The sequence below is a fragment of the Manduca sexta genome, chromosome 24 (genome assembly GCF_014839805.1).
Source record: "Manduca sexta isolate Smith_Timp_Sample1 chromosome 24, JHU_Msex_v1.0, whole genome shotgun sequence".
NCBI lineage: Eukaryota > Metazoa > Arthropoda > Insecta > Lepidoptera > Sphingidae > Manduca > Manduca sexta.
In genome coordinates, this window is record NC_051138.1 from 5,801,650 (window position 1) to 5,829,414 (window position 27,765).

The 27,765-nt window shown below is 34.3% G+C and overlaps 1 protein-coding gene across 8 annotated transcripts; it reads left to right on the forward strand.

Annotated features, from left to right (window-relative positions):
- The first annotated feature begins 744 nt into the window (after positions 1 to 744).
- LOC115440430 (prolyl 4-hydroxylase subunit alpha-2) lies at positions 745 to 25,780 on the forward strand. Of its 8 annotated transcripts, XM_030164722.2 has the most exons (14): positions 763 to 1,022; positions 5,302 to 5,398; positions 11,194 to 11,399; positions 11,485 to 11,630; positions 12,418 to 12,574; positions 13,429 to 13,434; positions 14,480 to 14,661; positions 16,257 to 16,396; positions 19,201 to 19,325; positions 20,755 to 20,908; positions 21,663 to 21,887; positions 22,378 to 22,437; positions 23,533 to 23,698; positions 24,460 to 25,780. In XM_030164722.2, exons 3-14 carry the CDS (start codon positions 11,221 to 11,223, stop codon positions 24,576 to 24,578), a joined length of 1,659 nt encoding a protein of 552 aa, XP_030020582.1. In that variant the 5' UTR covers positions 763 to 1,022; positions 5,302 to 5,398; positions 11,194 to 11,220; the 3' UTR covers positions 24,579 to 25,780. The 8 variants fall into 8 exon arrangements, with proteins under 8 accessions (XP_030020583.1, XP_030020582.1, XP_030020585.1 ...); XM_030164723.2 differs by lacking the exon at positions 5,302 to 5,398 and having other exon boundaries at positions 745 to 1,022; XM_030164725.2 differs by lacking the exon at positions 5,302 to 5,398 and having other exon boundaries at positions 11,180 to 11,399.
- Positions 25,781 to 27,765: the final 1,985 nt, after the last annotated feature.

Consider the following 27,765-nt stretch of genomic DNA (forward strand, 5'->3'; position numbering starts at 1 on the left):
TAAAACATAAATAAATACATCTCATAACCATAACCTCCCTGGGTGTACAAATGATTTAATTAATTGAAATATTCATCGATTTATTTTAAACCGAAACACTATTTTTTATTTATTTACATGGAAGTGATTCTCACAGAACTAAATCGGTGAGTCTGCAGACATTCCGTCGTAGGTTCGTCTTGCTAACTGCAACCTCTTTATTCGTATATCTGCTTTTCGTGGTACATCAATAAATAATTTGTTTGGTGAAGATATAAAAGTATTGTTACATTCAGGTACGACGCACCAACGATATTTTTTGCGGTCCATTATGATTAACGATTAAACAAACTGTAAACGTTAAGCTGGAAGATATTAACAACGTCCCGTATAAATTAATATTAATTATTAGAGCAGTTCTGTGTCAAAAACACCTTTAAAGCATTAAAATAATACAACGGGGTATGATATCCAGATGACGTCTGTTTGTTTACATTTTACCTACGTGTGACGTCATGCGCCGTGATTGGTGTTTCATTTGCCGTAAAGAATAGGCTAAAAATATTATAATTATTGTATTTTATTTATTGATTTAAAAATACAAATCACAACTCTTTTACAGAAACAAATATGAGATAATATTTTTAATATTACAAACTTTACTTTAAACTGAATTTCAGATTTTTTGGTAATATCTGTCCAGTCCCCTATCGTTGATTTCTATATGGAGCGAGTTTCCCGTTTTATTGGGAATTGGAATAGATCTGACAACACTGATTTCCGAAAATGTCAATGATAATGTGAGATGAAAGCTTGAAGCTTTTGCGATAAATGTTTCCGTATCCAGCTAGTTACAATTTTTGAATAATGTATAAATTTAATTCATCTTGATGAATGTGAATTATTTTTAAATTGAAAATGTTGCACAACAAAGTGCATATACACTAGAGTTTTTAAAGAGACGCCTACTTCCTGAACTGAAATCTAAAAGTGCCTATGTCAGCTAGCTTTATTGTAACTATTTAATTTTGCTGAAGTTGAAGGTAAGAATTTAGTAAAATAATTGTATAATAACATATAAAATTACTGTGACGTGCTATAAATAGTAGATAAGCGAAATTAAATTTTATTTATGTTATATGATTTTTATAATTAAAAGAGACATGTATAATTAATTAAATTATCCAATAAGAATTATTTGTTCTTACATTCTTATGATACTTAACTAAGTAATGGATTTTTAGAAAAACATATTTAGCTATAATAGATCTTTGTTACAAAATTGAATCATTCATGTGATAAAATTGTTATGAGCAGCCTATATTTATTGAAATTATGCCCATCTTTATGATTAATTTGATCATAATGCACTAAAATGGTTTAAGCATAAAGTGCTAATAAACATCTAAGTACCTACCTAATTTAAAAAACTTTTATATTATTTCAAAAACCATTGTAATTTTTTATAATAATACCTATTCATAGCTGTAGGGCTAATGGCATGAAGTGAAATAGAAAGAAGAATGAAAACTACAGTGAACACTATTAACTGGACTCATTTTTATCACAAGTCTTTCAGATAATGGAAAATACAGATATATTTATTTATTATAGGACAACAAGTAGTCCTAACAACATATTTTTGTTCATAACAATGAGTGACAATAAAAAAAAAGTAACATCTGTTTATAGCGGTAACAACAACAACTATATGTGCAATTTTAGCAATTCAATTTCATAATGATTAAAACACAACAGCACAAAAAAAAATATTTTATGTGTAATCTAAAGTAGTAAATTGTCGTTAGTGATTAGTTTGAAAATGTAAAAAAATTAATCATGGATATTTCTGCCTTTAAAATTTCGTCATATTAAATTTTAAAGGCCGAAATATCCATGATTATTAATTATTTTTACGTTTTTCTTCAACTGCGAGAACTAATCACTAACTAGACGTGAATTTAAATTCTTTACTTGCCAATACTTGTTTAGTTACCCAGATTAAAGCCGAAACAAAATGTATGAAAATGGACCTTGAGGTATCGCCTTAAAATGGTATCTTTGGAATATGAAATGTGTAGCTCACTATTGGTATAAGCTTATAAAAAGCTTTTTAATTCTGGCTCACATACATTGACTATCTTTAGAAAGCCAGAACCCCAAAAATTCCACGAATTGTATGAACAGAGACACTATTATATCTTTGCAAAATCTACTGTTAACTAATTTGTTGTTGTGTACTGCGGTTCTATATTTTTTAAACCAGTCACTTAAAATATAGTCCTGCAATCTGTACATATACTCACACCTTTTATCCCCACATGTCAGCAGAGGCACAAACTTCTGATTACAGCCTTATATTGAGTAGAAATCCAAAATCATCTTGCCCAACCTGGGTCCATATCTGACATATTAGAGCAGTAGTCTTAATGCGCATGGAATACGCCACTGAGGCAATCATAATTGTTTTACACTATCTTCTGATTGTGGCTCCATCCGAGTAATATAAAAGTCAAATTCTGGGATAAAATGTCATCAAAGACTTGGGATAACTTAATTCTGTTAGTGAAATTACTTTCGAATCAGATCAATAAATAGAAGTTCCAATAGTCAGCACATTCATGAAAAGAATCTGAATTTATCTAGCTTTAAGTAATAGTACCTACTACCTTGTATTACTCACCATTTATTTATAGCGGTTCGAAGGATGAGTTAAACTCCTGTCTCTAAGATAAAAGCCTGTACTATGGGTAACAATTATTATAGTGGATAAAAGTTCGTATCCGGGATAATAGTCCATACCCGGGATAATAATTCATACCCGGTATAATAATCATACTCGGGATAATAATCCATAAACGGGATAATAATTCATACCCGATATAATAATCCATACTCAGGATAATAATCCATAACCGGGATAATAATTCATATCCGGTATAATAATCCAGACTCTGGATAATAATCCATAACCGGGATAGATGTCTACATTAGTTTAAAATTTACGTGAATTTACAAATTATGCCCTTGTAATATGAATCTTTGCTATCAGCACTTAATGCGTTAAGGTCCGTTTCGGGGATAAAATATTTCCTATGGCAGTCGGAAATAATGTGCCTTGTATTAGTGCAAAAATGTTCTAAATTAGACCAGTAATGCTAAAAATTCACACTTTCAAACTAAACTAGAAAACATCTCTTCAATTTGAACAGACAAACGGGCTGAAACGATCGCAATTTTAATCTCGCGAAAAAAAACATTCAATTGAAGTCATTTGTGAGCAAGTAGGAGTATTGAAAAAGCGATTAGCACTTTTAAATTAACAACGGATAGATAATTGCTATAATAAGCGAAATTTGACTTGTACCAAGTAGCCACTTTTAAATAAAAGGATCAACGAAAGCTCAACAAATACAACATTAACCCAATTGTGAAATACAGGGATTGGAATTGGAATTTGGAACTATTTCAAGTGATTGGGACGAAATATTTTCCTTACTTAATAAAAGGACGCTAATAGCAGGAGATAAAGACATAAATGGACAGCAGTCGAATTGGTCAACTAAGACTGATGTAAGGTGTAATAAAATTTTGATTCCTTTTTCAAGATATTTTTATTTTATTTAATGACAGGTCACATACGAAATACGTAAAATGGGTAAATGGGACATTATACAATCCTCTCCCGATTTGAATTTAGATTCTGTTGATATTTGAAATTTGCACTAAGTATATTGAAAGAAAATTTGGGAAGCGACCACTTAATGATTAAAAATTGAACGGATATTAAAAAAGGAAACGAGTATAGAAATAAATGCAATATTTAAAAAGCTGAGAAATATAGAACTTGTAGCAAAGAAGAACTAATGAACCTTGTAACTACGAACTATCATCGGTCAAAGCAGCTGATAAATCAGTTCCATTGACAAAACTATGTAAAGTCTCGGTAATAACAGATTTTTTCTCCAAAATCTTATGGTCTCAGGATATATCAAACGACGTCGAGCTCTTGCGGAGTTTAGAAGAAACCCTACCCCAAATAATCTCGAGTACTTACAAAGTAAGATTAGTATTGCACAAAAAATTATTCGCCACGCAAAATGTAAATCATGACAAGGTTTTAGATAGCACTGACAGTGTAACATCGGCTTGAAAATGTGGGCTAAAATTAAGTAACTTAAAGGAGAAATCATTGTGGGATTGTTACCAAGGAAAAAGTGGTAGTTTTACTTTTTGTTTGGCTCCTAAGGATGTTATCCTATCAGCCTCTTTGTTTGCAACAGATAATCTGCGTTTATCTTTACCAGTAGTGGTACAGGAACTTTTAAACTCCATCAAACAATTAGACGCTGCTCTGGAGAGCACATATCCTACTTGATGATTAAAAATGTACTACAAGACGCGAAGAATATATTAGTAACGCTGTATAATAGATTTTTAGCTTCAAGTTTTGTACCAAGTCCATGGAGAGACAATAAAGTAGTTTGCAATAATTTACAAATCGTTTCTTGCATGGGGGTTAAATCGCTAGGAACTTCACTATCTGTCTGTTTTTGCGGTTCACCAATCGTGTAAGACCACACATTAACTCACGTTGTACGCTAATTACGAATATGTTCCAAAATTGAAATACCAAAAATGAAAGTGAAGCCTATTCAAACACTTTTAAAGTTATAGAAAAAATGTAGCGCCAGTAACTCTAGTGATCTTAAAAATATTGTAACGGCTTTTTCGAATTGAGTACAATTTATCAGTCATAATTGATAGCGACATGCTTTGTGAGTTCCACAATATTCCAATGGGGTTACAAATGATACAATATTGTTTAAAATACTATGCTCGAGCAAGATGTCTACGCAAAGTAATATATTTATCATTCCGATTGTGATGTCAGCTATATTGAATTTCAAACTTAATATGGAACCGGTGTCTGACTCATATCGGTCTTAGGTATAAATGGTGGATTTAAAATTTATTAAAACATTAATTAATCAAGTCTTATTGATTCAATGTGACAAAGAATCTTGTGCTTAATTTTTCTTTAAACTCATTCTGTCGTTAACGAAGAAGACTTCCGTAAATCCAGCAATCAGTCCTTATGAATGTATGTATGAACGCGTTAGCACGGCATCTCAGTTGCTTATTTAGATAAAGTCGCCAGTTTGCTGCTAGCTAGTAGCTTCTGAACGGCTGTACCTAACAACAGTTTGTTCGTTGACCCGCGGCTGGCTGCGCTGGCGCACGCCGCACGCATATAAAAAATCGAACACTGCCTTTTGTTGTGCCCATAATTCTCGTGCATTTTTTATTTAATTATTTCAGTGTTCGTGGACGTACAAAAAAAAAATCATATAATAATAATCTCCGTGGTCTTATTAAATTGTGATTGACTGCTGTACTTTCTATTGAAGATTTCTATGTAAGTAGAATTATTTCAATTAAAATTATTGAGTAGTACGGTACCGGCAAACATCATTGCAATAATGAAGCTTCCAGAAAAATGTTGTTTAAGCTTTACAGTGTTATCATCGGTATTACCATCATAATAATAAATCGAAAATTCCTGTATTAAATATTAGTCGAATAATTTATACTGTAGGTAATTTATTGATGTAAAGCGAATACCAAATTACTTCATGATCTATATAAGATTGTAGTTAATTTGACCCATTTTTTTGTTATGATGACGCTTTATTAATAGTCGTTACATATGACTCGTCTGATAGTGAGCACATCCAGTCACGTGTCACATCGGGGCCGGATAAATTGCTATCCGTTGTCCTGTATTTGTCATTCAATGTTGAAGCCACGTTCAGAAACTTGGCAAATTTATAGAAATACCATAGAAAATATGCAATGTCACAAAACCAGTTTGTAATTTATAGGTCGTTAAAGCATCTCAGAAAATTGACTTTTTACACTTTCCGCTAATATAATTTGTTGTGTTACTAGTTTGTCAATTTAATTCACACGGCGAATTCATATAACAGGCCAAATATTTTTGTCATAAAACAACTGTAATTTGCTTATTAGAGATTTAAAGTATTCTAGACGACCTGTAGCTCAATACGTACATTAGGCTCTACATTTTCTAGGTATAACATGTTTTCTTTCACTCGACAGAAAGTCACTTCGTCGGCTTAATAGACAGATACCTACATTCCTATAAGAAATATTTTTTCGCTATTCATTTTGTCTAAAGGATAATTCCAGATCGCAACCTATTTGATAGTTCTATTATCGCTAAAAACCTGAAATGTAAGGATCCAGGATACAAAACCGTTTTTTGGTGGTCTGGTCTGGTTTGTCAAATTCTGATAATAAGACCGACATGACGAGTATGTTTAAACAGTAGGAAATAATAACATTTTCGACGAGCACACTATTGACAAAAAAGAGCCGATAACGTTCGTATGGAAAATTCGAGTCATTTTCAAAATATTGACTGAACATACATTAATTTATAATTAAAATTGTTTTTTTTTCCTGTAATTAATTTTTCATAATGATGTTTTAAAAATGGCGCGGTATTATTACCATTCAGTTACTAGTAAATAAAGCATACACGTGCCATTACCGACTGTCGGAATAAATGGAGCACGCGATTTTATTTCTAGAATGTACTTCGATATTGTTCCCGACTAGCCGGGGTTATTTCTGTTTTATATTGTGATAGGTAGCTTTATAACCAAATCGAACAAAAATTCTAATACCATATTGCATGTTTCCACAATAAGAAGCTCATTGATGTTCTGTGCTATATATCGCTTTGTTTTGGTATTGTTTATGGAAAGCGACTTGACTTCGGATCAGTGGAGCAACTACGCACTTCCACATTCAGTTCCATAAAGAATAAAATGTATTTTCTAGCCTGGAGGCCCCACCCAGTACCTCACCGGTTTCGCATCTTAAGCCACCGTCACTAGACCAATGAAACATGATATTACTAATATTTTATAATAAACATGTTATGTTTTAATTTATTTCGGTGCAAATGACGTCAGATATGTATACCAGATGCAGTATTTTCGGCCGCAATTGGTGAATTGAAGTGTCAAAGCCCATATCAATAACATGTAGCTTATTTCTATTGGCCGCTATACCGCATGGGTGTCCCCAAACACGGGATAACTAATGATTTATTTTTCGTTTGCCTTCCCTATGGCATGCTTAAACAAAGGTCTTCCGCACCCCAAATGCGAACACTAATGACCAATGAAAGTGTACCATGAATATCTAAGTCGATTTACAGCATAAAGAGTTTGTGTTGTATAAATACATAATTTTAAAGCTACCTACCCGTATCACATGTAAACATATAAATAAAGCTAAAATGGAAATATAAACTACTTCGCCCAAATCGTAATTGGTTAATGGAATAAATTAGAATAATCAGATCGGTCATTCCCCTTTCAGTAGAAAAACTTTACTATTATTTACTTTAAGCGTATTCGTCAGACTCAAGTTAGCACCGTTAATTACTGTGAGTAAAGTTTTTTCGCGAATTTATTTATAAATAAAAAACTGAACAAGTGCGAGTCGGATTCGCGCACATAGGGTTCTTTAAAACTGCATAGGTAGTACATTAAGAAAGTATCTAATATTATTGCCCTAACTAAAATACAAATTAGTTTACTCGTAAAGATCAAACGTTGCCGTTCGATCACCAGATATGGTACACCAACTGAAAATAAGAAGTTTGTAATAGTAAAAACGATTTATTTTGTTATTAAACTAAATATTTATGAATTTCCGACTATTTCCTTTACATGTGCTGTAAGACATTCCTTCTTAACAAATTTCATGATTCAAAGTAGATGGGAAGTACCTTTGTGATATTGCAAATATATGACAATATACGTTTTATAAACGGTAAGATCTTTAGATCGCGCTGACTTAGAAGTTTATTTTTTTACACCATAAAGAGACCGTAGACCCATGTAATTGATATTAATATCAACTTGATACCTTTACGCGTTCCTATCAAAAATAATCTTACAGACAGACTGTCGACTAAGTGATCTTATTAGGGCTCTTCTGAAGTACGGAACCATAAAAAGTTGTTATTTTCTACTACTGAGCGAGTCCTTGTATATGTTTATTGTCAATGAACTTGCGAGCAATATAAGTATGCACATATAATTTGCCACTGATTCCAGTGGCTTCCTCGATGTAACAACCGTCAATTGATCCCGATTCCCTCCCTAAGGGGGCTAGGAGTGCATTGACGATTCTTCTGGTATAACGATACACAAAACAGTTTACGGTCAGCGGAAATTACTTAAATTCAGCTTACCGTTTTAGTGTTGGCCTAAACTATAAATCGGTACCTAGGATTTAGGATTATTCACGTAATTGTTCTTCCTTCATCTTAACTACGAACTTTTTACGAACATTGGAAATCGTCCAATCATTATGGCAAATTGAATTCGCCTCTTCCTTCGAATGATGTTACAGAGTGTCAGTCACGTAGTCGTGGAGCCGTGGGACCGGGGTCACAAGTCGCCGTGGGTACATCATTAGCAACGATTTCGCGATCTTGTGTATACTTTAATGTGAGAATATTTATCTCACTTCAAACATTGTGATATCATACATAAATTATGTCGCGATTATTTCGCCACTCGGATACACCGCCGCGCCGCACCAAATACCTACATTTTATATGGTTCTAATACCATATCATTTTTTTTTTTTTCAATTATGTTGCCTCGACCTTTTCTTAGGAGCTTCGATAGCATAGATAGAAATAAGGATACACAGTAGGTATTATTGTATTTTTTGGTATAAGTTATATTTTAAATATTTTTACTCTTATTAGACTTTGTAAGACAGTCGGACAGCTATAACTTTTTTGACCTTATTTTTTAAACGTTACAAATAGATTGACATAGGTAGCTATAACCTGATTTGGAAAAACCCTGACACATTATTTTTTCTTCTAAGAATTTAAACCGAAAAAAATTTTGATATTTTATTCAAAAGGGCACTCAATTCGCATCACGTAACACTAAGCTTTGTCTTTGTGAAAGGCTAACCTCCTTTCCGTGAGCCTCAGGAATAGGGTACCGGACTCATTTTTGTTCTTTACTATTATCAAATATTTACATAATATAAATTATAACACAGACGAAATTATTAAAATCCGGTAAAAAATCAACAAGTTATAAGTCTTTGAATTTCGGCGGAAGGGGTAATTAACAAGAAACAGAAAAGAAACGAAATACCCACATGTGACGTCATCGGGAATTACAACGCGTGCGAAAGAAAAAGATGAAGCGATATCCCCACTTCGCGCCCACTTCTGCACATTACAATATTTTAAATATGAATTACTCGCTCATTTTTTAACCAATTTCTATGCAGTTTTCGCAGGAGTGCTTCTTTTTCATATTATTAACCATTACATATAGAATAATGTACAAAATAAAGCATAGGCCGGTCCCCTATTGAAAATACATAATGTAGGCATCGCAAACTTTAGTCATGATTACCCAAACAATCGAGCGGTTCGGCAGGATTTCCATGTCAGTAAAAATGTGACGAATACATTCATTTCAATCTTTATGGGTAGCAGGTACATTGTTAAATTATACCGTAAGAGTCATTGCCCCATCCAGCAAACATCATTCACAACTTAAAACACGTCATTTAATGAATTTCGTCGCCGCCGAATTTTTTTTAATGTGTCTTTAGAATAGAATAATGAATGTCATTTATTGCAAACATACACCATTGACATATTATATTATGATTATCATTATTATATAAGGTGTTGTTTTGCATCCCCGCCATGTTTGATTTTGTGAATTTCGTGGGTCTGAGAAGTCTGCCAAACCGCACTAGGCCAGCGTGGTGGACCCAGGTCTAAACCCTCTCAATAGTAGAGGAGACCCGTGCCCAGCAGTGGGCAGTATATAATACAGAGCTGGTATTAATATAACAACGTTTTAGTAGATTCCTTAATCTTTATTACCTAGCCAATAACGGACTACTGAATACTGATGGTGTTATCTTGAGATCTCTGCAATGTCGTAGACATTTTCCTCAAATACTTATTCCGCGTATTTTATTGTAGTTTTTGCAAAAATATTCACGTTGCAATGTGCAACTATTCAAATAAGGACACGAGGATTTAAAAATTATTTTGTTTGATCTGTTTATTGGATTAGTTTTGGTGAACAAAGTAGATGTTAAAATAATGATATAATATCTTTGCTAATTTATTGTATGCCATATCGTTGTGTATAATTTAACCATGAAAGTTATTGGAGATTTTTGTATGTTCCGATTTTGTAAACTAAACTAAAATCATAAATGGATTTGAATTTAGCATAGACATGCCGAGATAAATATATAACAGGCAATTTTTATCATAAATAGCTGTTATAGCTTATATACTTTACATTTAAATGTTCCAGTTGGTTAAAGAATTATTAGCCTCATTACCATGGATTTAATGCTTGGTTATGAGGAAAACTAAATAAAGCTGTTGGATATTGAGTGTTTATTTAATTAAGATATGTTTTCAAAAGACACGTGCCTCACGTTTTTCATAATAAGAAAAATTTACCTTGAAAAGTAAAGTCAATCGAAATGTAAATTTGAACATAAGCCTGGCTATTAAATGTTTTATTACTTGAAGACAAAGCACAATTTTTCTTGTTCCTTTTAAGGTTGGGGCAGTGCATGTTTTTTATTTACGACTACCAGTCGTCACAACACTTGTTTAAATATTTTTTTATGTGTATCATCTCTTGCTCAAGGCTTTTATTCGTTCGTTATACTTTAGTATCCTACTGAATTTTCTCTGTGGATGGTTCTTGCCTTAAGCAAAAGTATTGATCGTACTGTGACACGCGGGCGGCAAACACAAGACCTTCCTTTGCTCGGTCAGCCCTTAGCCTCTACCTAGCATTTACGTCTTATTTCTAACTTAATGATTCATTCATTTATTGTTGTTATGTTTATTGTTTTTGCCGCTGTACTAATATATAAATTTGCATGCTGTAGTCTCCTATAATTAAAGAGGCACGTCGCACTGCTAATTTAAAAGTGCTACGACATTGTTTTTATTATATGCCGTGTATCTTTCGAATGGAAGTCCTTAAATAGATAAATTATGTGATTTAAAAAATCAAGCATTAACTGTGTGAAAACATTAAATGTTACTATGTGAATTTACTTAAAAACTTTTTAGTTGTTAATTTTTAGTGAGACCAAACAAAAGTGGCGATTAAGATGAGATCGTTACGAGTATTTTGCTTGACTCTACTCCTAGAGGTGTGTATGTGGACGCGCGCTGAACTCTTCACAGCCATATCGGATGTAGAACCGCTTCTAGAAACGCACAAAAGAATTATAGATGACTTAGACTTCTACATCCAGAAAGAACAGAAAAGACTTATGATTTTAAAACAGTAAGTACTTATGTATATACAATGAATTTATGTACGTGTTAATCTATTTTCGTGTAACTACAACAAATATTTTATTCACTTCCAGACACTTAGATCTCTACAAGGAAGAACATGAAAGAGCTATGGAAGATATTCCCAACTATTTGGGAAATCCAATTAATGCTTTCACTCTCATAAAAAGACTGACAACGGATCTGGACTTAATTGAAGATAGCATTAAAATTGGGACCGGTAAGTAACAATTTATTCGTATAGATTTATAAAGCCGCTCCGCCGCGCCATGTACTATTTCAAAAAGCTGTATTAGTATTTACTATTTATACATGTAGGTATTTATAATATGCCAACACTGACCCAATAATGATAAATTGCCATTCAGTTATATTATAATCACTTTCTTATTTTCTTGCACCACTTTTTATGTTATCGTTGTATACTTTAAATAAATATACAACGATATAATTATATCACATAAAATACAACTCTAATTGGTTGTTTTACATCCTTAACGTAATATATATGTTACCCAGCAAATTAAAAAAACATTTATATTCAGATATTGGCAATATATATTATGACTTAACTAAATAGTTACTTTTGGATTTATTAATGTGTCTCTAAATTTATTGTTGGAAATTTATTAATGGGATTCCTAGACGTTTTTTAAGCATTTAAAACGAGTTTATAGCGATGCTATGTTTGTTCCTTTTTTGTATTCTATTGACCATTTCACGTACTATTGATAGAGACTACTGTATTAAAAATTTTACCCATTACCGCGTAGATATAAAAAATGCTATTAAACAATATTTAAGAAATCATTAAACACTATTGTATAAAGTAATACGAAGCATTGTTCATGTTACGTCGAATCTAAGTTATTGAGACTACGTAAATACAGTCTCTATCAAACACAAGACTTTATCGTATGGAAAGGAATACTACCACTCTCACCCGCTTATTTCATAAAATGCAGTACCTAATATTTAGAATATAAACTTATATGATTTCCTCATAGAATACATCAAGAACATAACAATAAACCACGAGGATGTGAAATATCCCACGCTAGAAGATCTCACTGGTGCTGCGCAGGCGCTCACTAGATTACAAGTCACTTACAATCTGAATGTACGAGATCTTTCTGAAGGAATGTTGAACGGAGTTTCTTATAGGTAAATAACATACCGCTAACTATTTTTTTTTTTGTATATTGTAATACTCATTCCATTCTTAATTTGCATGACTACCTAGTTTTGGATAATATTTATATTTAACCTCACGTTATAACATGTAATTTTACGTGAATTTTGAGATAATTTACGTAGATATCGTCGTTGTCAAATAAATTGCAAAATAAATAACTTTTGTAAATATACGATTTTTTTTTAAATTTTGTGGTGTCTTCGTAGAGTCTTTGTAAAGTGAGCTGAATGTACCATTTTTATCCTTACAATATAGATTAAAGTACTCTAATATCGTCATCCGTGTAAAGTGTAAACGATCACCTGCGTACCTGTAATAACTCGTGTGTTTCGGATATCATGTTTCTATAATTATGAACCCGACATCGACATGGTTTGCAATTATCATTCGTTTTAATATTAGAATTAATAAAATCAATTACACATATTTTAAAAGTTGCTTCTACTACATATTTGCATGACATGACGACCAATCATAAGTAATGCTTAAGTTCCTTTCGCATGCAAATTAACCTCATTATAACTAGGAACTGAGCGTACTCCTCTAACTAAATGCATATGATGTTAAGTGAGTCATCTTTGTCTCTGTGTAAAATCCGTGAAACAGCAGTCTGTTCCGTAATATTTGTACAAATACCGGGTTGTTACGCACGATTTCGTGACATAATTCCCTATTAATACATCACGTAAATTCTATTTGATGTTTTATTAGCACTATTACTTATATGTACATAGCGTTTATAGATTTCACGTTACTTAATTTTTATTTACAGCAATAATAGCATGAGCTTATATTAATATCAGTTTTATTTGTTTTTTTGTAGCGACCGGTAAGTTTTTTTTAATGTATTATTGTGCTTAAGGTTAAGTAAATATACATGTTTTTTATAGAAATATATATGATAGAGAGTTGGTTTCTGAGATTAAAAAAAATATATATGCGATAGTCTGTAAAAGTGTGTCAATTATAAGTAAATATGTATTATATGACTTATGTATAATTTATGAAGTATATTTCGTGGGAGATAGTGCAATAACGCGAAAGTAAAACTATATTATAGTAACTATCAATCTCAATTTGGCTTTTTTTGTAACTTACGCGGTGTTACACTTTCCTCGACGATTTTCAATATGCGAGCGTGAAAAAAGGTTATACTATATTGTTTGCATTTTATTTTACATTTTTGTAATTTATATTTTTTATCTTTATTTAAGGAGCTTGATAGTAATTTCACGACAATGCCGCTCCAAAATCAAAATGCTTTTTCCAAATTGAGGAAACTATTGTACATTAAAGTAGACTAAGTCAACATCACAAAATACATTGGTGTACCTACCTACCTACGCTTTGTCCTTGGTCGACTGCCATTATTTAAGACATTTATGCCGTTGCATGGTAGGTACCTACCTTCGCCTTTTGGCTATATTACAACTTTGAAATTTTTTCTGGGATATTTTTTCCTGTGACATTATCTTCCTAATTTTTACAGACTTTGAATCTTATCCTACATTTATTTTGGCATCATGTTTGTGGTATTCATAAACCTAACGTTCTCATAGTGTTCCTTAAATGTATTAAGAGTGTGCTGCAATGCATATTAATAATAATGTATCTGATTAATCTTGGGTATTGGATTTGAATATTTTTTATGGAATTTGAAAGTTTGTGGGTAACATCTTTTGTTGAGTTGTGACTTGTGTGGAATTCTTTTGATGTGACCTTATAATCTTTATACATATACCCAGATGTTTGTGCATTTGGGTAATTACTTGACTATAAGGATAAAGTTAATTCTGGCTTGCTCACTTTTGTAAATATTTGGACGGGATATTCAAATTTAATACACATTAATAAGAATGTTTTTCCATTGTCAGTACGTCAATGACAGCGAGCGACTGCTACGAGTTAGGCCGAGCACTGTACAACGAGAAAGATTATGAAAACTCCCTGAGTTGGATGAAGGAAGCTCTGCGCAAATATAAGAATGAAAACAAGCGGTATCAATTTACTGAAGCCGACATATTGGAGTACATTGGATTCTCGTACTACTTGAAAGGTTTGTTTAATCAAAATTTATTATGTGCCTATTGAGTTTTGATTGCGGCCTTGTTCGCGTAAAATGACCTGGGGTAAAACTATCTTTAGGTATTTCTCGGAATAAAGAGTAGTCCATATGTTAATCCAAGATATGATCTATCTATGTTCCAAATTTCATTTAAATCTGTTTAGAAGTTCCTGCGTTTACTTGTAACAAACATCCCAACTTCGCAACATCTTACAAACTTTCACATTTATAATATTAGTAGGATTATTATAAATAATATTTTAGTAATAATATTTTATACGGTAATTATTCCTATGCATCACGTATCCAATTGCAATAAGGAAACTAATTAAAATGCGTGTTTGGTTTCGTGCATAACTGATTTTTCGTTTGAAAGTTAGCTTGCCTAATTAAACAGTGAAGTGCTTTCGCTTTCTTAGAAATTGATAATTATCGAGGTGCATTGAAAATGCATGTTTATATATACGAGAGTTACGGTTGTTATTCCCTTGATCGTCTAGAAAGGATCCGCTATGTGCCTATTAACACAAACAAAACAATTCTGTCACCACTAATTACCTCGGTGGCGTAGTTGTACTGTTTGCGCGGTACGGCAGCGCTCTGAGGTCGTGGGTTCGAATCTTAGGTCGGGCAAAGTGATATTTGGATTTTTCTGCTCGAAGCTCGGAGTCTAGAATCTATGCTCGATGTGGCGATAGGCTCGCCCCCTCTCACATCATGGGACAGAACACATTTCGCAAAATGTGGGTGCCCTGGTTGTGCCTCTGCATACCTCTTCGGGGATAAAAGCGTGATGTGTGTGTTGTTTGTACATTAAAAGTCTAATACAAACAGTCAAATCGATTTGTGTCGATATAATTACATAAATTAACCTTCAACGCTTGCACACTAATATTATTCTATAAACATGTGCATTTGATCAAATACTTTTGACATAGGAAAAGATCGTGAAAGCCACGTCCTTTATATATTGAAGGTTTATCCATTAGTTATTACGCCTTATTTAGATAAAATTTGGCAGGAGTAAGGTTTAACCCCACGGAAAACACATACCACTTTATTTTACATTAGTCACAAACCAAATTCCAGGCGAGCGATACTGCGACCAAAAGCTAATAACAAAATAATGCCAATACCCTTTACGAATGAACTTTGATCCTTCTAACTGCATGCAACAGAATTGATTTCTGAAATGAAATGAAATCCTTATGTTTATGTTTTTAGGATTGCAAACTGAGTTTACAATGATAATTTACAAATATATCACACATTCATAATAAACAAAAAAAATCATATTGAAGTACAAAGGCATTAACAAGCGGGGACAAGGAGGGGCAACTGCCCCTCTCCCCCTAGAGGTTCTAAAACTCGAATGAATTCACAAATTCCATTCCTAATATTCCGTACGTTTAATTACGCTCTGCTCTATGTTATTGTTAGCAGGAGAAGGGGAGTGACTCTACCTACAATTGACTTTACCTACAATTCATACTTTTCTCTTTTTCCATATTAACATGACCCCCCCACCTGGGCCATCGGTTAGCTATATCTCTCTTGTTGAGTTGTATTTATCACTTATCTTTCAGGCGATGCGAAGACAGCAATAGAGTGGACTAAGAAGCTGTTGGCCATCGATCCGAAACATCCTCGCGCTAAAGGCAACATCCCACATTACCAGAAGGCTCTCGCCGACCAAGCGGCGGATCTTAAGAAGAAACAACGCGGCGTAAGTTTCATTTTGTATTGATATCGTCATCTTCGTAATATAAAAACGTCAATTCTAGTATTTTCTTTATTTGAGAAAACTGATAAATATAATTTTTTTAATTATTATAAAATTTAAGGACGTTAAATAATTTTAAAGACTCATTTAGCGTCGGAGAAGCAATTAAGATATAGTATTTTGGGACCAGAAAATTCTTGTTATTGTGTCGCGAAGTCTTGATTGATTTTCTCAAATATATCAGCATTTGGTGGTAGGTCTATGATATGTGAGAAGTCGTCTGGGTAGGTACCACCGCAATGTCTATTTCTACCGTCAGGCAGCAGTGTGTAGTCACAGTTGTGTTCCGGTTTGAAGAACATTGTAACCAGCCTAACTACTGGACATAATAAGACTTAACATCTCACGTCTCAGGATGGCGAGCGCAGTGGAATAAGAAACAACACTTTGTATATCAAGGTGTTGGATGGTGTTTCTTTTGTTTATGTTGTATCGCTTAACACCAGGCGAACAGCAAGATCGTCTCGTCATTCAAAGCAAAAACAAAATTAGAAGCACATGTATTAAATGCTTTTGTTACCTACTAAGGCGGCGAAAATAGTATGATTTTTAATCATTTTTTTTAAATCATACAAAAGCTATGTGTGACCTTCGCATCGACAACTATTTTAATTTATTTAACAAATGTTAACAAAAAAACAAGAAACATTTGTCATAATGATTGAGTTCACAAAACTTTAATTTATGCACATAATAAGACTGTCTCAGTATTAAGGTACAACATAATAATACAGCTGTATTGTGGTACGGCTGCCGTGTTGAGCTCTCAGGTTCGACCCCCAGGTCGGGCAAATTGGTATTGGGATTTTCTGCTCAGTATTAACTGTCAGCTTACAGTTTGGAGTTGTGTTTAATACGTGGCAATAGATTTGTTCCCTATTACATTGACTTTAAAGCGTTCCCTCCAGCAAAACGCAGTGCTATTTTTATAATATGTTAATGTTACTTTCGTTGCTTAAATTTTTTGTAATATGGGTATTGTCTCATTATGAATATTCCACTAAAATCGTCGATTTCTTAAATCTTCTCCAAAAGTACGACAATATCAAATAAATATTTTCAACTAGCTGACCCGGCAGACTTCATACTACCTCATGGATAAATAAAAGACCTAATCTTTTGTATAAAATGATTTTAAAACAAACAAATCGAATCCGTATTTAATAAAAAAAGCATTTATTGAATAAATAATTTAGCCTATCTCCTACATTGTCACTCACTAAAGAACGCAATTCTGACATAGCAATACGACTATTTTCTTGATCTGTCTGTCTCTGGTCATCAGTGCGGTTAGCACGTGAGGTAGCTCTTCGCACATTTGATTGACTACGACGACCTAAGTCAGGTCGTCTTCTCCTCGGCATCGTAAATTGTAATTAATCAAAGTGAGAAAATTTCCCGCTCATTTAGCAGTAAAGTGTCACTATCACAAAAAGAGCACATTACTTGGAATGTCACTATCACAAAGGATCACCAAAGTAAAGAAAGTTCTCGCGCACGTAACCACAAAGATAGATATAATATCGTAATAATACTTTTTCCGTGCTCTGAAATGCGACAGGATGGATTGACATATTAGTTGGTTGTCAAATCTAATGTCAAATATTATGATTGCGTTCAGAAATTTAACTTAAGATTCATAATTTAATTTGTGACAAAACTTAAGATTTATCTTTCGATTTCTATATAGTCTTATTAAAAAAAATAATCGGACAGATTAACAACTGAAGTTAGCTAAAATTGAGTTTCTCGAAGCCGACCACTATTTATGTACTATGTATTTTGAGACTATGCAATTTTGTCGCGTTCGCGATTCACTTTCACTTTTGTTGAGTTTCAGAACGCGATATTAGATCCTCCAACGCGCACGCGAATTTGAACTTTATGCAGCGGTAATAAATTACAAATTGACTCTACGTATTAGTTAGAAAACGTTTGTATGGGAAATAGAAAAATGCTGTTTTGAGGATTTTCCCGGCAATTATTCGAATTTTTCTCACCTTTTAAATCTTCCCTAGACCTCCACGAATAATTCAAGACCAAGATAAGATAAATCCGTTCAGCCGTTCTCGAGTTTTAGCGAGACTAACGAACAGCAATTGATTTTTATATATATTTTCAATACTTAAAAATGTTCAAAAAGATCTAAAATTGTTTTATAAAGATATTCGTAAATGTTTGCATATTATTTCCCAAAACTCATGCGTCGTAAATGTTCGGAACGAATGCTCATGTCCGTTTGCTCGGGAGAGACCCTAACATAGCTGCCAAAAATTGTGCATCATAAAACCAGTTCTGATTTTGTTCACTCTTCCTTCGCTATCCAATCTATCCTTCTTTGGAAAGCACTGCCGCTCGAAATCAGGTCGTCCTCAACACGGCTGGCTTTTAAAATGAGAGTTCGTCGATTGTTGCTGGCAGAAGTATTCCTCTCATTGACTTATTAGTGTATTTATATATTTATTTATTTTTATATATGTATTTTTTTATATATTTATATGTATATGTGAGTATGTCGTTTTTACATTTGTTTAGTATTACTCTTATTATGTGTTTTTTAATTTCTTTTATTATGCACCTGCCTCCGTCCTCTGTACACCACCCCAAGGTTGACTGGGAGAGAATGCCCATGGCATTAAGTCCGCCTGTATACCATGTGTACAAAATGTAAAATAAAATAAAACCTCTGCATATCCCTGATAAATGTAAAAGGCGTCATACTATATATAGACAATGGACATTGACAGGACACAGGCGAGGAAACACAAGACGAGGAACGGAAAAAGAAATTATCAGCTTATGAGAAAGAGAGACGTACTTATGAAGCGCTTTGTCGAGGTGAAATGGTTATACCGCAGGAAATAGCTAAAAGGTTAGATTTTTTTATTATTTCCGCATAAATCTATCCCCCTTATTCATAGACGTTATTTATCTAGAGACGGAGCATTGCTGTGATTATCACAAGTCTGTTTCTCAGCTTTGTTTGCTTGCTTGCTTTTTGTTCAGCTTTGTTTATCTGACAGCCAACTAGATTCAAGTTGTATCTCAATATTAGCCAATCACAACGGCCCTATGTCTACGCACTACGAAGGCTACCATGCCGTCAGCACTGAAAAACAGACTTGTTGTTACAACAAAGATAGAGCTGAGATAAATAACTATATGGGGGTATGTCTATACTTCTATACTATTATATAAAGCCGAAGAGTTTGTTTGTTTAAAGCGCTGTTTTCAGGAACTATTAGTTAAAATTATTTTGGCGTGGGATAGCCCTTTTATCGAGGAAGGCACGGCTATACATCACGCTATGATCAATAGGAGCGGAGTAACAATGAAAAATGTTAGATAAATGGGGAAATTTACTACTTTAGAGAGCTTCTGTTGCGTGCGCTATGTAAACTGTTAAAGTTACGCAACAATTATGTATGACGGAATTGTTCCACAAGGTTCTAAAAATAAACTATAAAAACAAAGTCCCCCGCCGCATCTGTATACCTATCTGAACGCGATAAACTCAACGGGCTCCGATAAAATTTTCTATGGAGATAATTTGAGACCTTGGGAAAGACATAGGCTACTTTTATCCCGGATAGCTCATTCACGCAGGCAAAGCCGCGGGTAAAAGCTATTATTTATAAAAAGCTATACTATAGTTAATTACGTGTATGTTCAATTCGTCTCATGGTTACGATTTTATTCCATGGCTGTTTTCTAGCGGCAGAATTGACGAGGTTAAGAAAATATTTGCCATGTCGAGATGCGTGGGCGGAACTGTTACATCACGTTTTATTTGTATTACGTATCCCCCGCACAGAATCGTTTGCATATCTAATGAATAAATTAGCGAAATTGACTACAAATTAATATAAATTTTTATAAGAAATTTCTAAATTCTGGTTTCGTTAATTTGCAATTTTAACACATTATTTGACTGCCTGTTTGGCGTAGTTGTATTACGGTACGACTGCAGATCGGGCAAAGTGATATTGTGTTTTTCTACTGCCTACCTATAGGCTGAAGTCTGGAATTTGTGCTCGATATTTGTGATAGGCTCGCCCTCCAACGGAACGGACAAAACATGACGAAAAGTACACCGGTTGCGCCTCTGCCTACCCTTTCAGGGATAAAAGGCATGAATATGTGTGTCATTTTATTTTACATACTCCATTTTTAAACGTGTTGAAGTACATTTTTGAAATATGCTGCTAATTTTGGACTTTTTTAATTTGAAAAAAATATCCATATGTACCAATATTTACAGGATATGAATACTTATTGTAACTGGATATTTGTGTTTGCAGGTTGAAGTGCTGGTACCTCACGGAGAACCATCCGTTTTTAAAACTGGCGCCGATAAAGGTCGAACAGTCATACATTACTCCTGATGTGTTTATATTCCACGAAGTACTGAGCGACAGTGAAATAGAGCACATCAAGGCAATGGCTAAGCCTAGGGTAAGAATTTTCTTATACACTCTAACAAGCCAAATCTTTTAAACCTTAATTACAATAAAACGGCAGAAGTTCTAATGCATACCTTAAGCCCAAAGCCTTAATTTGTGTAAATAATTCCTGTAGCAGTTGATTATGTATTAAGTAAGGGTATTAAGTTTAGTCTAGACTTGTATAGCACATTACTCAGTAACCTATATCTAATACTCCTGGTGCACTGCTATCCGGAGGCGATAAGCAATGCCATTACCAGTCAGCATAAAATTATTCCTTTATTTAATTTTCAGTCTTACTTAGAATAGGGTATTTGATTATGTTTAATTGCGTGCATTTTAATATCAAACAGCAAATAGTACACAAAAGAAATCCTTCTGTGAAAACAGAATTAAAATTCGATAAGAAATGAGGCAGTAATTCAAATTTAAAATATTGCTACGTGCAGGAGTGGAGCGCGAGCTATATAGTTCCATCTCTTTCTTTCGCATGCATCCTAATGCCCGCTGACGTCACACGCGACTATTTCGTCCTTTTTCTGTTTTTTGACACTCACTTCTACTACCTAATTTCAATGCCTTATAACTCGTGTATTTTTCACCAGACTTCAATGATTTCTTTTGTTCTAAAATTTACACGACGTACATATTTTATAGAAGTTATAAAAAAATAAGTCGAATACCCTGTTATTTGTATCATGGCGTTGTGTGAATAAATGTTTTTATATTGTAAAATATATGACATAAAAGAATGAATGTTTCAGTTCAAGCGCGCCGTAGTGCACGACCCCAGGACCGGCGAGCTGGTGCCGGCGCACTACCGCATCGGCAAGTCGGCGTGGCTGCGCGACGACGAGGCCGACGTCATCGCGCGCGTGTCGCGCCGCGTCTCCGACATGACCGGCCTCAGCATGGACTTCGCCGAGGAGCTGCAGGTCGTCAACTACGGCATCGGCGGCCACTACGAGCCGCACTACGACTTCGCACGGGTCCGACATCTCTCACAATAAGCAATCTCACCCCTTAACTGCAGATCGATCGTTGCAACTTGCTGGTCTATCCGTTTGGAAGTTTTTAAGAGAGGTGTACGTTCGGAAGTGGATGCTGGCTGTAGGGATGGCCCAGATACTGATGGTAGAATATTTGTCCCCCACTCCCGATCGGATATACAGCACCCTACCCAAATGTGTGCCTATATAGTTATGTTGCGTTCCGGGATAAGCCAATATGTATATGCGTTTAATGCGAGAGATCTCTCGTCAGTCGTTACTGAATTTGGATATCCCTTCACATACCACCAGATGCATTAATTTATCATGCCCATATAAAAAAAATATCTATACTAGTTTTGCACGCTGTCTCGTCTGCGTGCGTTTTTTCTCAGTATAAATGTTTATTAATTTCCCGACATAAATACTGCAATTGATCTACGTCCCTAATTCTATCGAATTGTATTACAGCTGTATTTTTTTTTTTCAGAAGAAGGAACATGCATTCGACAAAGTCAGTGGAAACAGAATAGCCACCGTATTGTTTTACGTGAGTACATTTATGTTGTGTCATATTTTTTTTGTGTTACCGCAATGTACGATTGTATTATATGAAAAAACTTATGCAATAAATATGCAATGGTTACATAACTGTGCTTCCATGGCTCCATACAATACTGTATTCATTAAACTCATGAAATTAACATTAGTGCCGTGAAACAATAGAATTCCTATGCCAATGTTACCTTTATATACACGACCTTCATTCAATGCTTACAAAGAGATTATGCTAAAAAAATACAAACAGATTGTAACAGTATGTGTGAGTTTACTGAATAAATTAATTGCAGAAAACTTTATTAAAGTATATGAGTCACATGTTTATATTTCTATAATAATAGTATTGAACTATACATAGAAACTAGTTTTTACTATATTTTCTCGGGATAAAAAGTAGCCTATGGCCTTCACAGGATTTCGCATTTATAATGTAAGTATGGGAGTATAGATATGGATTCATAAGTCATTGAATAAATTGTAAAAGCGAAATGATACCATAAATGTATTTTTGGTAATAATTTATGCATAATAAACATTTCCTGATTAAAACTACGATAGTGAAGTCATGAAAATAAGCATATTTCTGGTAAGATGAAAATCTAAAAATCAAACCCAATGGCTATAAGATTTATATTTTTCTGTATTAATATATTTTTTTAAAGTTATACAATTAATTGCGCAGTTTATGAGGTACAATGTTGCTCTATATAAATTCAAAATGGGCTTTATTACCTCCCTAAATACCTATTATTACAATACAATGGAAACTTTCCTGTCCTCACACCCACCACTACAACTCCTGTAAGCCAGGATCACCAGTGGCACGCATTTTATGACACCGAGCAGTGAAGCTCGGCGAGTCTCAGGGAAAACTAATTTGTCACTATCCCGCAACGAAATTAACCAAATAGAAAGATAGAGAGGAATTGGAAATATTAATTGTCCACTTCCACCCATAGCAAAGCGGGAGACATAAGGAACTAAGGAGGCGTTTTGCCAAAGTTAGTTAAGAAGAGTTGCGCGAAGTTGCAAATATGAATCGTCCACTTTATTACAATGTGTAACTGAACGTCGTGTCTTGCAGATGTCGGAGGTGGCGCAGGGCGGCGCCACGGTGTTCACGGAGCTGGGCCTGAGCCTGTTCCCGGTGAAGCGCGCCGCCGCCTTCTGGCTGAACCTGCACCCGTCGGGCGAGGGCGACCTCGCCACGCGCCACGCCGCCTGCCCCGTGCTGCGCGGCTCCAAGTGGGGTCCGTACTACACATACACACACTTAGTGTTCATACATACACTGTCATTATGCTATATCGAAGCTATGGATATAACTGGATATCGAAAGGGTAGCAGAAAATAAAAAGAAGGACCTCCATGTTTTAGTTTTAGGTTTTTTTGGGTTTCATAAAAATGCCAAATATGTGCCAAAAAACCGCCTCAGTGGTATGGTTGTATTACGTGCGCGGTACGACTACCGCTCTAAGGTCTCTGATTCAAATACCCTAAGTCGCAGAAAAGTGATATTGGGTTTATCTGGAAAAACCCTCCCTGTATCATATGTGACGAAATACACGGCGAATAGTGGGTATACTGCCCGTCAGTCTACCCCTTTGACCATAAAAGCGTGAGTGACTGAGCTAAATAAGTGTTTTATTAAATAAATTATTTATATTATGTCTCAAAATCTTGAAATAGGCATCATGTAACTTTAGAATGAGCACGTCAGAGAATGCTAAATTATTCACATTTCAACAATCAATTCATCACAAATTCATATTTCGATAAACTGACATTCCTAAGCAAGGAATAGAGAACTACTTCAGTCTCGTATAACTACATGATAATAATCACACCGGGTCTTCAAAATATACTCGACAAGATTAGTAATATGTTCGATGCAGTAGGCAGCGGCTTGGCTATACCTCTGGCATTATAAAGTCTATCCAGTCCGCTTGCTCGTTTGCTTACAAAGGCAATAAAAAAATGCACGAATTAATTTACCTTATTATTTCCACAGTTTCCAACAAATGGATTCATCAAGGAGGCCAGGAACTCCTGAAGCCGTGCAATCTGGAATATCAGGAGGAAGGCATCGTCCGCAAAATCCCGCGGCCCATCCCGAAGTCGTCCAGGTAGAGCCACGAGTCGCTTTTTATGTTTTTATTAATGAAACAGAACTGATACAGTCAAAACTTAGGTATATGTGTAAGGCAATTGTCATATTCTATTAGGCTTATACCAAATTATGGCGGATTATAAAAATAAATTTGAGGGAGGTTTGAAGTCTTATAAACCCCTTGATTCGCTCGTACACCAAAATGTATGATGATTGTAAAATGTGCTGTTGATCTGTAAATTAATATTATATTAATGATGCATTTAAATTCATATGTAAGTGTAGAAATATTCGTATTGTAAGTGATCGTAAGTTGATCCAGTGATTGTATACCAAGCGCACATATTAACCACAAAGGTGGGACATATCAGTACAAATGTCTAGCAGAATACATTATCAATTCTCTAAGTTATTGTCTATTATTATTGTCTATCGTACGTAGTTCTTATGGGATATGCCTCTAGCCTTGACATTTTTAGTGATATTTTAAAATTCTCTTGCCACGAGGTATAACTTGCACGATTTTTCGCGGTTCCATTGCGCAAGTAAGCCGCAAGACGGAACTTATATGCAGCTTTAGTACTAGAAACATAAGCAAGCTGCAAGTTGAATGCGGGTAGTTTGAACAACACGCAAGTATGTTATACCTGCAAGCTCTTGCACAATGGTACCGCGGCTTCTAATTATTATAACGTAATGGCTTAATTTAATATATAGTAACTAATTGAGGCTTCACTGTTACCACTGTTAGTCGGTTTATAATATTATTTTTGGATTCTAGTGTCCGATATTGCTTTAGCGCCTTATTAATTATTGATACGATTTATTGCGTAATTTGTCAAACTTATATTATTAGCCGTTTCCAAATATACAATAAATGTGTGAAGTTAGTGAAAACTTAGCCTTACACATATAGGGACTAATTAATTATAATTAAGTAGATGTATTACTATGTATAGTAAAATTATTATGTGCATACAGGTGAAGTTTTTACTACTTACATACAAGTAATGAATACTGTAGGTAATTTTGTAACATGATTTCGGGTAATTAAATTTGAAGGCATTTTGTTTCTTTATATTTGCATTTAGAAATGAGTTCATGGTCATATATGGTTTTTAAACAATGATACAAATACCCAATTTATATTGTAAATTAAATATTCAATGTACAAATATTTCATTTTTATCTAAGTATACGTAAATAGATGACATTTTGTATATCTGGCTGGTTTTATTTCATTAATATGAAGAAGACCCCTTATAAAAGTTATTAGTTACATCGACACAGGCTGTATCGTAGAAGCATGATTATAACTAATCAGTCGGTTTAAATTATAATCGAGGTTGGACGATTCAAATGTATTTTTAACCGACTTAAAAAAGGAGGAGATTTCAATTCCACTACTTTTTTTTGTTTTTTTTTTTATGTTTGTTACCTCAGAACTTTTGAATTTGAACCTATTTTGATGATTCTTTTTTTTATTAGAAAGTTGGTACTTCCAGTGTAGCCCCAAATAAATTTCATTATTTTTGGACTTGACTTCGGATATAATTTTTTTTGGTTTGTAGTGGTTTTTGAAAGCAGTGTAACCTCTGAGTAAATGCTATTCGTCACATAAATTTATAAGGCGACCAAATACAAAATCTAATCTATGCTCCCAAATACAAAATCTAATCTATGCTCCCAAATAAAGGGTAATAACAAACCGTCTCCAAAAACTAGTACATTCCAAAAAAGATTTGAGCTTTATAATATACTGCTTAATAAATAAAATTAAATGATTAAATGATTTTTTCAAATGAATAAATAATGCTAGGGTCACACTAACGTCTAATGGCAGTTATATCGCACTAGCTTTTGCCCGCGGCTCCGCCCGCGTTATAAAGTTTTTCAGGCTAAAGTTTTCCGTTATAAAAGTAGTAGTTTCCCGGGAGCCTATGTTCTTCCCAGGGTCACGAACTGTCTCCATACCAAATTTCATCTTAATACGTTGGGTAGTTCAAAAACTACCCAACGTATTAAGATCTAAACTCAAAAGTTTAATACGTTCAGGCAGACAGATGCAGCGGGGGACTTTCTTTTATAATATATTTTTTAGAACTTTTTAAGTGAAACATTCCCGTCATACATCATTGTTGCATAACTTTAACCGTTTACGCAGCGCAGGCAACGGAAGCTCTCAAAACTCATAATTTTCCCCGTTTTTGCAACATGTTTCGTTACTGCTCCGCTCCTATTGGTCATAGCGATATATATAACTTTGAGCACTCCACAAACAAAGGACTATTCAACACAAAAATATTTTTTCAGTTCAAATCGGTAGTTCCTGAGATTAGACATTACTGCTCCGCACCTATTGAATATAGCGTGATGATATATAGCCTATAGCACTCCACGAACAAAGGGCTATCCAACGCAAAAGAATTTTTCAGTTTGGACCGGTAGTTCCTGAGATTAGCCATTACTGCCCCGCTCCTATTGGGTATAGCGTGATGATATATAGCCTATAGCACTCCACGAACAAAGGGCTATCCAACGCAAAAAGAATTTTTCAGTTTGGACCGGTAGTTCCTGAGATTAGCCATTACTGCTCCGCTCCGATTGGGTATAGCGTGATGATATATAGCCTATAGCACTCCACGAACAAAGAGCTATCCAACGTAAAAAGAATTTTTCAATTTGGACCGGTAGTTCCTGAGATTAGCGCGTTCAAACAAACAAACAAACTCTTCAGCTTTATATAATAGTATAGATTAATCGAGAGGAAGTGTGAGTTTAGTCTTGTCAGTTTCCACGAAATCATTTTGAATCGGTCAACTTTTCAATAAAATCGAGGCGACAATGGAAAACACGCATTATAAATATTGAAAACATATTTAAAACACTAGCTTTTGCCCGCGGCTCCGCCCGCGTTATAAAGTTTTTCGGGCAAAAGTTTTCCGTTATAAAAGTCACGTTGTATAATTTCCTGGGAGCCTATGTTCTTCCCAGGGTCTCAAACTGTCTCCATACCAAATGTCATCTTAATACGTTGGGTAGTTTTTGAGTTTAACACGTTCAGGCAGACAGATGCAGCGGGGGACTTTGGTTTATAATATATTTTTGTAGAACTTTTTAAGAGGATCAATCCCGTCATACATTATTGTTGAATTACTTTAACCGTTTACGCAGCGGATGCTCTAAAAACTAATTAATACATTTTCC